General features: G+C 38.2%; 7 protein-coding genes and 1 non-coding gene across 8 annotated transcripts; 5 read left to right on the plus strand and 3 right to left on the minus strand.

Moving 5' to 3' along the window:
* Positions 1-122: 122 nt before the first annotated feature.
* Positions 123-476, minus strand: NESG_02141 (uncharacterized protein; the record flags this gene model as incomplete). The annotated part of the gene is made up of 1 exon (XM_053049752.1): positions 123-476. One exon carries the CDS (start codon positions 474-476, stop codon positions 123-125), a length of 354 nt encoding a protein of 117 aa, XP_052903923.1.
* A 609-nt stretch (positions 477-1085) lies between these two features.
* Positions 1086-2630, minus strand: NESG_02142 (uncharacterized protein; the record flags this gene model as incomplete). The annotated part of the gene is made up of 1 exon (XM_053049753.1): positions 1086-2630. One exon carries the CDS (start codon positions 2628-2630, stop codon positions 1086-1088), a length of 1545 nt encoding a protein of 514 aa, XP_052903924.1.
* Positions 2631-2661: 31 nt separating this feature from the next.
* On the plus strand, positions 2662-3063 carry NESG_02143 (uncharacterized protein; the record flags this gene model as incomplete). Its single annotated transcript, XM_053049754.1, has 1 exon — positions 2662-3063. The coding sequence occupies one exon, from the start codon at positions 2662-2664 to the stop codon at positions 3061-3063; it is 402 nt and encodes a 133-aa protein (XP_052903925.1).
* A 648-nt stretch (positions 3064-3711) lies between these two features.
* NESG_02144 (uncharacterized protein) lies at positions 3712-4368 on the minus strand (the record flags this gene model as incomplete). Its single annotated transcript, XM_053049755.1, has 1 exon — positions 3712-4368. The coding sequence occupies one exon, from the start codon at positions 4366-4368 to the stop codon at positions 3712-3714; it is 657 nt and encodes a 218-aa protein (XP_052903926.1).
* Positions 4369-4403: 35 nt separating this feature from the next.
* Positions 4404-4475, plus strand: NESG_02145. The gene has a single exon. It is a non-coding gene; the product is annotated as a tRNA-Val (tRNA).
* A 520-nt stretch (positions 4476-4995) lies between these two features.
* Positions 4996-6717, plus strand: NESG_02146 (uncharacterized protein; the record flags this gene model as incomplete). The annotated part of the gene is made up of 1 exon (XM_053049756.1): positions 4996-6717. The coding sequence occupies one exon, from the start codon at positions 4996-4998 to the stop codon at positions 6715-6717; it is 1722 nt and encodes a 573-aa protein (XP_052903927.1).
* Positions 6718-8011: 1294 nt separating this feature from the next.
* Positions 8012-10462, plus strand: NESG_02147 (uncharacterized protein; the record flags this gene model as incomplete). The annotated part of the gene is made up of 1 exon (XM_053049757.1): positions 8012-10462. The coding sequence occupies one exon, from the start codon at positions 8012-8014 to the stop codon at positions 10460-10462; it is 2451 nt and encodes an 816-aa protein (XP_052903928.1).
* A 478-nt stretch (positions 10463-10940) lies between these two features.
* Positions 10941-13604, plus strand: NESG_02148 (uncharacterized protein; the record flags this gene model as incomplete). The annotated part of the gene is made up of 1 exon (XM_053049758.1): positions 10941-13604. One exon carries the CDS (start codon positions 10941-10943, stop codon positions 13602-13604), a length of 2664 nt encoding a protein of 887 aa, XP_052903929.1.
* Positions 13605-14061: the final 457 nt, after the last annotated feature.

Here is a 14061-nt window from a genome sequence, read left to right on the forward strand (position 1 = left end):
AGGATAGCACTAGTTAGCCAAAAATGTTTACGTTTAGGGTAAAACTAGATAACGCATGGCTAAATCTAAAATGGCCCATGTACTCTTTCTGGGCAAAAGGTGAATATGTAAGAAATAGAAATTTATTCTTGCTCATATGGCTTCCAGTGTATTGGCGAGCCTGTTTCTTGGATATAAGTATCTTGACCATTCTGGTGACCTTCCCTTAGCTTATATAGTGCTCTTCTGCCTGCGTCTGCATGGAGAGGCATTCCTAAGTGTTCAACAGCAAGCACAAGGTCATCTCCTGTCAAGGTCTTTCTTTTTTCCAATTTGCACAAATCCTGTGCCTTGCACGTAACAAATGCAATAAACTCGGAGGCAGCTCGCTGCATCATTTCCTTTGCATCTCTTGATATCTTTGCCTTTTGGGGTATGGTTTTCTTCATTATTCCTGCCACATTTGCTACAGGAAGAAGCCGGTCACTCTGTTTCATAGGAATCCAGGGCCAATTTTATTTATGCATAGAATGTTTGTTTGCTATGTCTCCATAGAGACAAGTGTTCTATAGAGGGTGATTAGACAGATGGACATCAATCAGGTTGTTATTAAGAGTGCATTGTCTTAATTGTACAATCAATATGGAGGTACGTCAGCCAATTAAGCACTATATACGTGCATCTTTGGAGTAGAATAAAATGAGGCTCAGATAGACTAAGTTGCAGGGCATGCAACAGTTAAGGTTTATGATATTTCTGCACATGTGCATTCCACAATAATAGTAGGCCCTATAGTAGTTCTTAGAAAAAGACATCTGCACGGGTAGGCATAAGCCACTCCAAGGATTTTGTCTATTTATTCTTTTTAATATGCATTGAAGAATTTCCCAGGCATTATATGAATTCACAGGATGACAATGCTACGCATAATAATGCAATAAAAAACATGGTGCACAACAGAAGCCAAATAGTCAAGAAATTTGCACTGTATGAAGATAAAAGTGTTTAATTAGCACAATTTATTTAGAAAAACGTCCTAGTATGGCGGTAGTTTACGATTAAATACTCTGTGATAACTCTTACTGCGCATAGCACCCAGAATGAGCCTACTCCTGCTTTACAATCCCATCAACCCGCAGAATAATGATTGCGCCTTCAATTGCCGACTTTAAGCTTTGCTCTTTCACAAGGATGGATTCGTAGATCTCTGATGGTATGATTTCTCCAGTATTTCCATCAACTCCATAGTTGTGTTTTTTCTTGCTGTGAAGTGCCTTTAGCTCAAGGAGTTTCACAAGTGGCTTTGTATTTCCACTGTTTGCAATCAGACAGGCAGGAATTGCACGCAATGCCTCTACAGCTGCCATGTAAACCTTCTTTTCCTTCTCTGTCAAGCCCTGTGTTATCTCTAACTCATGTGCAAGCGTCATTTCAATTGAGCCTGCCCCAAGTACAACAGACTTGGAAAGGTACGCGTTTCTGGCTACAGCCAGCGCGTCTTGCAGATTCCTTTCTAGCTCATTAATGATGTCTCTGGATGGGCCCCTAAGAAGAACTGTGCAGGCCTTGGGAGACTTACACTTAATGAACTTGCAATACTCGTCTTCTCCAACCCTTTCTACCTCGAAAAGGCCTGCCACTCCAAGCACCTGTACAGATGCATCTTCAGCCCTTGATATTATCTGGGCTCCTGTCGCAAGAGAAATTCTTTGGTTTTCAGACTTCTTTATTCTCCGAATTCCTGAAATGCCGTGCTTCTTAAAGAGAGCAATTGCATGGTCAGAGACTCCCTTCTCGGATGCAATGACATCTGGCTTACAGCTGGCCAAGAGCTCAACCATTTTTTCAATCTGTTCTTCCTCCACCTCAAGAGCTCTTCCAAACACCTCGCTCTCATGCATTTCAATGTTCATCTGGTTTTCGCCCTTCCTGTACTCAAGCGGGAAGTCAATCAGAAGAACCTTTGCGTTTTCTATCTTTCTGCGCATTGTATAGTCCAGAAGGCTCTTTTGCACTATAACCCCATCAAACACCATACTGTCAGAAAGTTTTCCTCCAGGCACTTTCTCAATTCGTATATTCTTAATGTTAACTTCGTTGTTCTTATCCCGGATCATGTTTACACTCTGCAAGGCAATTCCTTCTAGGTCCAAATCTGCAATGTACTTTGCTATTTTAGTTCCCAAGCCACAGCTTACAATCTTCTTGACCATCTCTTCTTTGTTTCTAATTTCAATTGCATGCTTGCGCATTTTAGACAGAAGAAGGTCAAGTATCTTTTTAAGCGTATTGCACAGGAAGACAGGGTGGTAGTTCTCTTTAAGAAGGCTCTCCATGTTCTTAAGTATCTCAGCAGACAGAACCACAACAGAGGTAGTTCCATCACCCACCTCTTCATTCTGGGTCCTGGACAGCTCAATTAGCGACTTTATCACTGGGTGCGATATTTCTATTTCTCGGAGAATGCTGTTTCCGTCATTTGTCAACTCAATGGTTCCTATCCTGGTGAGAACCATTTTGATCATGGCCCTGGGACCAATGCAACTCCTTATTAGATTGGAAAGGAAGATGGACGCCTTAATATTCTCCTGCTGCACTGAGTGCATCTCGTCTTTTTTTAATACTGTAACAGTTCCTACCTTTCTGTTCATATTCTTAAAAGTTTTACAGCTAATAAAAAGAATGGATGGCATATTAAAGGAAAGACTGTCGGTCATTGACAGACTAATACAAAAAATAAGAGACGAAAAGGAAGTGAGGGTGACAGATATTCTAAAGGAAGAGATAGATAGGCTAAAAAGACTGAATGCTGAGTACGAAGAGGTTCTGTCTAAGAAAAAGGTTAAAAGCAAAGAAGAAATAAAAGGAAATAAGATAAAGTACACACTATCAGACGGCTCTATATACGTAATTAACAAGACAAAAAACTACAAGTATTTATACGACATAAACACATCAATAATCACATACGAGTTTGGAAATGGGCAGATTGAAAGGACATTTCCGTTTGGGATTAAGGAGATACGCATGCCGGATGGAAAGATTGTAATAAAGTCATCGGAGAAGGAGTATGATCTGCTGTAGCACGACCTATTTACGGTGTAGATGGAAACCAAGGCGTATTTAGGTTGGTAAAAGTGTGTTTGTGTATTAGCCAAGACATTCTGTAGAACTTTGGTACAAAGAGAAGCAGCCACATAGTAACACAGTAGATAATTTAATAATAAAGGAGTTGTTTTATAAAGTTGTACAAGTATAATCCTGTGGAATCCAGTAATTAGCAAGTAAATAAAGTACATGAAAAAGACCCCATTCAAAGCAGAAGATAGCACTATAGAATAGCACACTACACAATTAAAAGTCTTTTTTCCGGTTATATAGATGCATAATATGCTGGCACAAAGTGCTTCTAAAACTATTTCATCTCAGCATATGATTTCCCTCTAATATTCTGTTATGGGGCTGCGCTGAAGTGCTCTAATTGATTCTGGGTATTCGGGTTCATCTTGGGGCATATTCAGCTGGGAGAATGCAGTCTTTGTCTTTCAGACCATAAATGTGCTAAACTTAGACTAAGACGACAATTAATGAATGTGGTAAATTTAAATAGAAATGAATTAGTAAAAGTGTTTCTTGTATTTGCAAAGTAAAGATGCATTGCGCTTAGGCTGACCATGCAAGCACACAAGACAAAGATACACCTTGAATCAAACTCGCAGAATAGCAAAGAAATCACCGCCTGACCATTATGTAGTAGAAAATTGCGACAAGCCAGTCTTGCGCGAAAGAAGGAAGCATAGTGTATAAATATGCATATTTAAAAATACCAGGAAGATATAAATGTGTATCATTGCTTATAATTGACTTGTAAATATCTTTGCATATGACATCTCTCTTTAAAGCAAAAGGAGACCAAACTTCTTTAAACATTTCTGTGTCTATTTTATACGGATACACTGATAGAACATTCACGTTCTCTCGTCTTAAAGACTCTAAAAAGTTGTGCATAAATCCCTTGCTTGCGCAGTACAGAGATGCATGAGGAAAGGGTGCTATGCTCAGAACACTATTAATATACACTAGTCTAGAGTACTTGCAGTGCATAATTAGCTGAATGTGCGAGAGAAGGTTAATATGGAGATATTCATCAACACTCTCTTTTTTTTCGCGTAAAAACTCTGTAAACCCATTGAACGTTGCATGGTTTATGACTAAAACATCGCAGACAATCGGCACATGCAGCTTTCTCACAAAGTCATGGTAGATATACCTGCACTTAACAGAAGGCCTTACTTTATCAATGATTGTAAGCTCATGGTTCATTAGCAAGACATACTTGGAAAGAGCCTCGCCAAGACCCTTTGAACCGCCTGTTATGCAGAAATGCATGGGCGCGAAAAATAACCGGTTTTTATTATTGGTGTGCTTTCGTGGTGTAGTGGTATCACGCATCCTTCACACGGATGAGGCCTCCGGTTCGATCCCGGACGAAAGCATTTTCTTTTGTCCATCACCCTTCTTCTGGCCTGTTCATCTATTTTTATTCTTTCTTAAATCGTTCATGAATTTATTTTCCTTCAATTTGGACTATATTAATATTAATACACATTGCATTCTATGCTCTTGACTTTACCCGCAGAATAAAATAAATTTCTGCGAAAACAGTGCTACAAATGGAAATGTAGTATAAAAGTACATACTAATATACCAGTGTATATGTGCATACTTTACCTAGCACCCTTGTAAACTAAAAGTAAAGAGATTCTATCTTTTATTTTCCAAGAATTAGTGAATGCCTTTAGATAGAAAAAATGCAATTATACACTGGAGCCACAGTATAACTAGCAATGCATATAAACACTGCAGAAGTTATGCAAATATGCATGTGTATTTGAAGAAATCTATCTTGTCCAATATATGCAGTCCTTATGGTTTGTGTTCTAAGCATAGTGCAGCAACCTATAATTTATCTTTTATTAATAAAGGCTTTATCAACACAAAAAGTTTCTTTTGCAAATGACATATAATGAAGATGGAAGAGAGATATTTTTGAAGAAAAATAATGAACTAGCGAACTTATGTGCAGAGCAGGAGATTAAAGAAGAAGACCAGATGGTGCAGGATTGTGCACAGATAGAATGTGCAGAAAGTACTTTAAAAGGCAGGAAATTATACTTTTCAATAGCTAGTTCCATGCTGGGGGCTGGAGTTCTGTTTCTTCACAGTGCCCTAATAGGTGGGGGCTTATTGGCATTCGTATTGGCTGTTATTCTATCTGTAACAGGAATACTCAGCATAACAGAGTGCATCTTCAGAACGCGAAAAAATAACTTGGCAGCAGAAGAGCCCTCTTCTGGTATAAAGCAAGTGACATATGCAAGTTTTGCTAATCTTAAGCCAAAATATATACAGGGCATTCTGATCTTCTCACTTATTGTGCAGTCTGCTAATTCAATATTGATCTACCAGACACTCATATGGGGGTGGATCTACAGCATTATTGAGTTTCTATTTGGCAGCATATTCCACATGGAAAATATCTATATAAAGAACATCCAGACAGTATTGTCTGTACCACTTTTATTCATATTATGGATGTATTGCATAAACAAGTCGCCTGGGGACAGTAAGTATATCCAGCTAATAGCAACTGTTTCCATTATGTCTTTAACTATTCTTTTGGGTACGCTTCTTGTCATATTCTATAATGTTTTTGAGCTAAAAATGCCAGATGCGTCTGTATGGAGGTCTCTCGTTATTGGAAAGACGCCTTCAGTATTCAACTTCTGTACGTCTATTGCAACTGCGTTCTTTGGGCTGAACTCGCATTGTAATATTCCTATTTATTTGGACCGCGTGAAGTTAAAGAACAAAAGAAGCATGTTGTATCCTATGGCTATAACATCTTCCTTGGTCTACTTCACATTCTTCATAGTTGGTGTGGAAGGATACTTTTTAGTGTTTGCAAATAATCTTAATGGTGTAAACAGTGATATACTCTCTGCAATGTCACTTGCTCTTGCAAGCACCTCAAAGATGTCCTTTGCAACTGCATATATTCTAACAGAGGTTCTTGTCTCTCTGTTTAAGTTGGCAATTAGCATAATCCTCTTAAATTCGTATATGTGGCAGGCTTTCACATACAGAGCACTGATTATGGACTTCTGCCACACAGTAAGATACAAAAACAATGGAGAGAAAAGACTCCCCTTCTTAGAAAAACTGGCAGATGTGATTCCCCAGGCAGCCAAAGACTTTTTTACTGAAACTGTTCCCAATGCATTTTATAGAGCAGTGCAGCGTCTTCCAAAGAGAATACAAGAAAGACTAGGAGTGTACAAAGATGACACAGAAAGTAGCCTGGATGGTAGCGAGAATGAGAGTGACACTGTTCTGAGGTATGTAGTTGGTTCTGTTATATTTGCTCTTACAACAGTTTTGGCTATTATTGGGCTAGACTTAACTCTTATTATACAGCTATCCGGGGCAGTTATTGCATCTTTCATTTCAATTCTTGTGCCAGCTATTTTGCTGTACCACAACCGGCATATCAGCGCAAAGAAAAATAAAAGATGGTTTGATAACATAGTTATCACAGTCTTACTATTTGGCTTTATGCTCCTAGTTTCAACAGGTTTTGCAAAAACGTATTACGAGATATCAAATGCATCTGTGATTAACACAACTGCAGGTATAAATGCAACAGAAGCAGCAGAAATATCCTTACATGGCGAGTAGCTTATCCATTTGGTTATATCCCATGAGGCCACAGGATATGATATTTCTAGTGCTAGGAATAAATATTCATTAAGAATAAGTGCAATTTTTGGTGCATGTGCTTGGAAAGCTAAGGAGAGCTGATACTAGCATAAATATACAGAAATAGATATACATAAGTATATGCATCCTGAAATTATGCAAATAGAAGATGCTCCTTTAATAAACTACAATGAGAACCTGCACTTCAACTTTCTTGAAGACCAAATCCCATGCAGAACTTGTTACAATACACTGACAGCTCTTACTAATTTATGTGCCCAGGCACGGGCAGTGTTTTAGCTAGAGAAGAGCAGTGTAAAGTAGAGGGAGTTGTTGTCAAAGGAGTTTTATTCATATATTTAGATATCTGGGTGTACTGCAATTTCTTGCTTTTTTACTTGAGTTTTTCTTGGTAATTAGCATATATCACTTATTTTAATATTCGCATGGGGTTATATACCGTTTCTTTTATTCATATATTTTCTAGAATTATTTTCTTTTATATTAGTAATTTTATAGCCCTGTGATTGAGAAGTGGGAATTTTACCATAATTTTATATAATCCAAATTATCTAATAGATTATTTATGCTATATTAAGAGATAAAGTGGATTGAAATTGGTGTATAGTCAGGTATACCATCAGAATTGTCTACAGTATGCATAAACTTAGTATATATTGTGATATAAAGGAGAAACCCCGTGTAAAGTGCCTGCTAGTTTGAATTTGCAGACTGAATTTGGTTTACTGCAGCCTAAAGCTGGTTTTATTATTCTTGGTAGTTATCTTGTAATGTGCTGCTATATTTTGTGTGCAGGATTAAAATGTCTTTGAAGAAGCTCTAATTGCAGCTGTATCTCTAGAGAAGAGCAGTAGCCATACTACCATATTAGAAAGCTATTTGAATGCATAAACAGTTATATTCTGTGCGGTCTCCAGATTTTATGTTAATTTATGAGCAATTTTTAACTGTAACCTTAACTGCTTGATTTAAAAATATTTTAGTATAAAAACCAGTAGAAAATTGCTGCCTGTTAAAGAAACAGAATGATAGTTTAAACAAAGATTTTTAAAACAAGATATCTCTTAAGAATTTATTTATTTCTCTGAAAGGCATGCAGTGAACGCAAGCATATGGGGCTATTAGTCTATTATAAGAAGAGCTTCTAAATACTTCCAGAAGAGAATAGGCTGGGATGCTTTTTTAGTGGTATTTTTATGATATCATAATTATGATTACATAATGAAAAAAATTTGGTATTTTATAGGAGAAAATGCAAACGCAAGTGAAAGATGAGCTAGAGGAGAGTAAGAATGGAATGAGCTGCATTTGTGGCACAGAGACAGAGAAAAACATAGTATCAAGCGATCTTCTGCATATAGGCAACAACATACTATTTCAGGCGCTACCTGAGAACAATTTAAATGAAGGTAAAAATCAATTGGAAGGCGAGTTTATAGACACAAGAGAGAAAGCAAAAAAAAGCAGCCCAGTTGATTTAAAGGAGCAAAGTGCAAAGAACATTAAAGAGACAGAAGAAAAACCTGATGAAATTCTCATACAAATGACTAATTATGACTGCGTAACAAAGGATGATATATACCTACTCAGAAGAGTCTCCCTATCTCTTCCAAAGGGAAAGCTAGTTGCGCTGATTGGAATGAGTGGAGAAGGAAAGACAACTTTAATGAACAGCCTAGCTGGAATATGTGCCCCTTCTCATACTACGTACGGGAAAATACTTGTCAGAACAGCAGAGAGTGGCCTGCAGGAGAGAATAGTCAGGGAGTGGCTTCCAAGTGTAAGCTATACACAGCAGCATGGAATAGAATATAGAAATATTCCCATGTATAGTCTACTGTGCTCAGTTGCCAAATGCTACAAGAAAAGCACAGAAGAAGTCGATAGGATTGTATCAATACTAAGACTTGCAAAGTCCATTCGGGTGCCATTTAAGAATTTGTCAGGAGGTGAGCAAAAAAGAGTAATGGTAGCCTGCGGTCTGCTGGCAAAAAATAAGTTCAACATATGGGACGAGCCTCTGTCAGGGCTAGACTCAGAAATGGCCAGAATAACCATATCAATGATAAAGGACACCAAGGCAACCAATCTAGTGTCTGCGCACCAGATCTCTGAGGACCTAATTAAGAGATTTGACCACGTCATTCTTATGCACCGGTCAACTGTTGTGTATGCCGGGCCTGCCTCCTGTATGAAGGAGCACTTTCTCAGCATGGGAATTGAGTTTCCATCCGATACCTTCTACGTGAACTATATTATGCAACTTTGCGCAGAGAACAGATCAAATGCGCTTGATGGAAGGAATATAGAAGTATTCAACCGCGCAACACAAGAAATTATCAAGGTACGTAAGGGGGCCTTGAGAGAGCACAATGTATGGTGGAACCCAGATGAAATGAAGGTCTCTTATGTGCGGGTGCTTGAAATATTCAGAAGGCTCTTCTACTTTGACAGGGCATTCAAGGGAGCCAGTCTTATAGTGGATATTCTAATGGCAACTGTAGGGGGTTCCATTGGGGTTTTTATTATATATTTGATACTGTACAGCATTTCGCCTGGAGATGAAATCAATAAGTATGCAAATGTCCCATCGTTTGATACCGTCTATAAGCTGCTGCGCATAAAGGCTCAGATAATGGAAAGAACTCCAGAAGATGAAGATCTTATACAGAGTGTGTGTGATGTTCTAAAGGTAGTAAGCAATGCTTGCTGGGTGCACACTATTCAGGTCGTATATACGCCTGTGGCTACCTTGCTGTATATTTTGTCTATATCCTTACCTAGTCCAATGATAGGAGTAGAATTCTATAACGTGTGCAAGGCTAACATAAAAAATAAGCAGCTAACAGTTGGCGACTTTTTAGTAGCACAGGCTCTGGATGTGTTCGTGCGCAAGTCTCTGCTTATTTTTATCTTCAAAACCGCGCTGTACATCTTTTTATACAGAAGCCTTGATGTGGAGATAAAGAGCGAAATTACAGTTAACCACACAATATCCATTGGTTTACTCTTCCTCAGCTCTCTTTTAACTGGAGCAGTCTCTCTTATGTTTAACCTTGCACCAATTCCGCAGAAACTGTACGGCTTGGGGGTATTTGTATACTCGCTATTCACCCTGATTATTCCATCTCAGGTATATGTATATATACGCCCAATGGCCCACCCAGTTAGCTTTATACAGGAGATAGACATATTCCGATCTGAGAATTCTCACTTCATCAAGAATTTAATGGGCCGCATTGGCATGTCAGACAAAACACACCCAGTAATCTTTCAAATTATGCACTTCATTGTGAAATGTATGAGATTTGTCCTTATAACATCCCCCAGCAACTATTTCACACATCTCATGCAGAAGATAAACTTGTACCAGAATAATCTGACAATGAGTCCTGAGCAGATCAGACAGTTCGACAAAACTGACATAAGATTAGCCTATGAAGTACACAATTTGGCAAGGCAGCTCTTCCTTACACGAAATAAAATCAACCAGGAGAAGCTACTGTTCATTGAAAAAATTGAAACAGCTGTAAACACTGTTAACCTAGCACACGAAATATTCAACCCAGACAAGCTCTTAAAGAATATATCTATTGCTTATATTGCAAAAACCATGTGCATGTTCTGGGGCTTCCTAAGTGTCTCCCTGGCCATAACAGTAATCTACTCATATATGCATTTGCAGCCAAAAATAAGAAATTAGCAAAATATTTATATTTTAGTTACAGAATGGTTACCTATCCATACATCCGCAATAAACACTTCGTATAATTATATTCCAGCAGCAAGAACTTAATTTATAATTTTAAAGAAATTTGGGTTAAATTAAATTAAAACAAATATTGACACTAATTAAAACCACATTATACAAAGTAATTTGGACAACAATAACAAATAACCACACAGATTCATCTGCCTTCATAGATTACCACTCCCACCCAAACTTATCTATATATTTATTTACACCAGTAGACTACCCTTACACACGAATCCATAATAACCCTTAATAACACATTTTCACAAAATATTTAAACTTATCACACAGTAACCATAAACAAAATGCATATTATTGTTGTCAACATAAAAAATCAAACATCAATCTACAAGACCCCTCTATTGTACAACTATGAAACAGGGCTGTTATTATAAGTAAAACAAAATAATTTTCTTATTTTTATAAAATGAATGACTATTGTTATGAGTGGAAGGTAAAGCATCAATGGGGAGACAAGAATATCTTCAGTGAGTACTTTACCTCATATAATTATACTTGGAGGCTATGCCTTATTTCAGTGGAAAGGCCATATTTGTACTTGGAATACTTTGGATATTTGACATTTGAAGTGTTTACAGATTACATTCTGTATATAGAATATGCGGATGGAGAAATAGAAGAGAGAAAAGTGACATTTGGATTTGGGTCACAGCTGGATTTCGGGATAGAGGTACAGCCTAAGGAAAAGAAAAGGGTTATGGTCAAGATAGTATCAGCTGTCCGGTGCTATGAAGCCAAGAAGGACACTCCGTACACAGGATTGATAAACTTAGGGGCAACCTGCTACCTAAACTCTATAATACAGACACTCTTTCACATAAAGGGGTTTGTTAAGGAGCTGTTTCAGCAGCCACCTGGTGAAAAGACTGTACAGATGCAAAGACTATTCTATCAGCTGTGCAAGGACACAACATACGTGGACACAAAGGAATTCACAAATGCGTTTAAGCTGAAGAATGAAGACATTGATGAGCAGCAGGATGTCCAGGAGTTCTTTAAGTTTCTGCTTGATGAACTGGAAAAAGAGGCAAAGGGAACTCCTTTCTTCAAGTACATTGAAGACACCTTCTATGGAGAACTTGGAACAACCATCCGGTGTGACAAAGGGTGTGTTCGGGAAATAACAGAAAAGTATAATGACCTGCAGTTGGTCATGGACCTTCCATATATGGAGAACTCAAGGACATCACTTGAAGACTCTCTTCATAACTATATTAGCACAATGCATCTGAAGGCACCAAATTTGTACCACTGCGAGAACCACGGGTACATTGAGGCAACAAAGTCAGATTATTGCAAGACATTCCCGCCTGTTCTGTTCCTGCAGATAAAGAGGTTTAACATGGACTATGACACAGGAGACGTATACAAGGTGAACAATTACTACTCTTTCCCAAAGGAACTGGACCTGTCGTTGTACACACCTGACAAAACAGTCGACAATAGGTACAGTTTGTACACAGTGAATGTTCACATGGGAAGTGGAATGTCAGAGGGACACTACTATGCGTATATAAGAAAGAAAGACGGGTGGTACAAGTTCAATGACACGTATGTCACAAAGTGCATGGAGGAAGAGGCAATACAGGAGACATTTGGGGGAAGGCACAGATACAAGAATAAGGTGAGATCTGCAAATGCGTATTACCTGGTCTATGTACGGACATCCCAGATGGACGAGTTCTTGAATTCTTCAATAGAAAAAGTTCCTGAGGAGATAAAAGACTCAATTGAAAAGGAAAGATTTCTGTCAATTAAGGTAAAACTGGAAGTGTATGTGCCCAGTGTAATGAAAGGATATTGGGGACTGGGGTATTTTACAGCAGGCAGACAGTACTTGAAGGCAGCCCCGGGTGTGATTGAGTTGGAAAACTCACAGTCTTACAACCAGGTGATAGCCCAAGCAAAAAAGCTCCTGTCAAAGCCAAATGCATCAATTGACTCTGTCCTTCTATACTCATTCCAGAGCATAAATGGAATGTTCTCTCTCCAGAAAATTAAGCAGGTGGAAATAGTGGCAGATCTAGCAAGCCACTCCTTATTCGCAATAGAGGCAGATAATAACATAACAAGAGAAGACTCCTTTATTCTCTTCATCAAGCAGGCAAAAGTCAAAGAACAGCCGTACAATCTTAAGGTGCTTGTGGAAATAAAGTCTGCGCTTGTGGTGAACAAAAATGCCTGTGTCAAAGAATGGATAAAGGCAGGATATAACCTGGCAGTGCCTCCATTGGCAGAGATAAACGGAAAACCAAGAGAAATAGAGGACAATATGACCTTTCAACAGCTCTTTAAGGCCGACTCAGGGGTTATTATTATGGACGCAGGCATGCAGGCTGTGACAGAGTACTTTAAGCAGATATCCTGCCACAAAATACTTACCCTCATGCACAAGCAGGAGCGAGTCAGCAACCACTGGATGCCCCTTGATACAACGCAGGATGAAATAGAGAAAATGCTTCAGAAAAGCCTGTGCTCAGACAAATTCAAACTGTCAGAAGTAAAAGACAACAAAGTCCAGATAGAGCTAGACGAGAATATGGTTCTTGTGTACATGCAGGCACTTGGGGATAAAACACAGAACATTAATCTTGTTGAGAAAAAGGCATACATCCTTCCAGATATGGTCAAAGGAGAGGAGGTGCTTGCAATGCTTGGTGTGAAGCCAGAAGAAACCACAAGTAATACGCGCATCCTGAAAGCCTATGCAAAAGTTGAGCAAATTACTACTTACAAGCCTAGCAGCAGCAGAATTAGCCTAAATAACATGGCATTCTTAACTGTCCAGGAGATAGATAGAAAGACAAAGATCGAGGCAGTCATGAAGTACAGCAGCGAAACCATTGGGTACCCATTTATAATTGACTTGGAGGAAAAGAAAACTGCAATGGAGATAAAGAGAATCTATGGTCTTGAAGAAAGTGTGCTTATTAAAGTGTCTTCAGTCAAGCAGGCCCATCTGGAGGAAATGTCACCAGTAAAAAAACTGTCAAAGAGTGAAAAACTCATCTTTAAGATAACTTATCATCAGAAATACCAACTGAAGTTTACTCGTCTATATTTTAGCTAAATAAGGAATAAAGATAGATCATATTTACATAAAATGCTCCATAATTATATACACTTATATTTCTGGCTATTAAAGAACTTCTATGTGCCTTACTTCATATGCACATTCTATGATAACTGCAGGTAAGGTTTTAGTCTTGTTTATGCCTATATTTACATGCTGATTTTTTGTACTTTAAGAATTATGTGACTACTTCAATTATAACAGGAATAGAAACTCAAGGTAGTTCTGTAAGGAAGAAGTGCTGTCTCCTGGATTTACTAAGGATTAGTGGCTAAAATATGCCTTGCTTTAATTTTAAAACAAAGATGCACACAAGACCTATAAGTGCCCCTTAAAGGAAGAGGCAAAAAATAGAAAGAATAAATACTCATACTTGCTATGAAGAATGAACTAACTTCTATGCTAGTTGGAATCTGAAAATTAGGATACTTTCAGATCAGAGGAAAATAGCACT

The sequence above is a fragment of the Nematocida ausubeli genome (assembly GCF_000738915.1).
Source record: "Nematocida ausubeli strain ERTm6 chromosome Unknown supercont2.5, whole genome shotgun sequence".
Classification (NCBI taxonomy): domain Eukaryota; kingdom Fungi; phylum Microsporidia; genus Nematocida; species Nematocida ausubeli.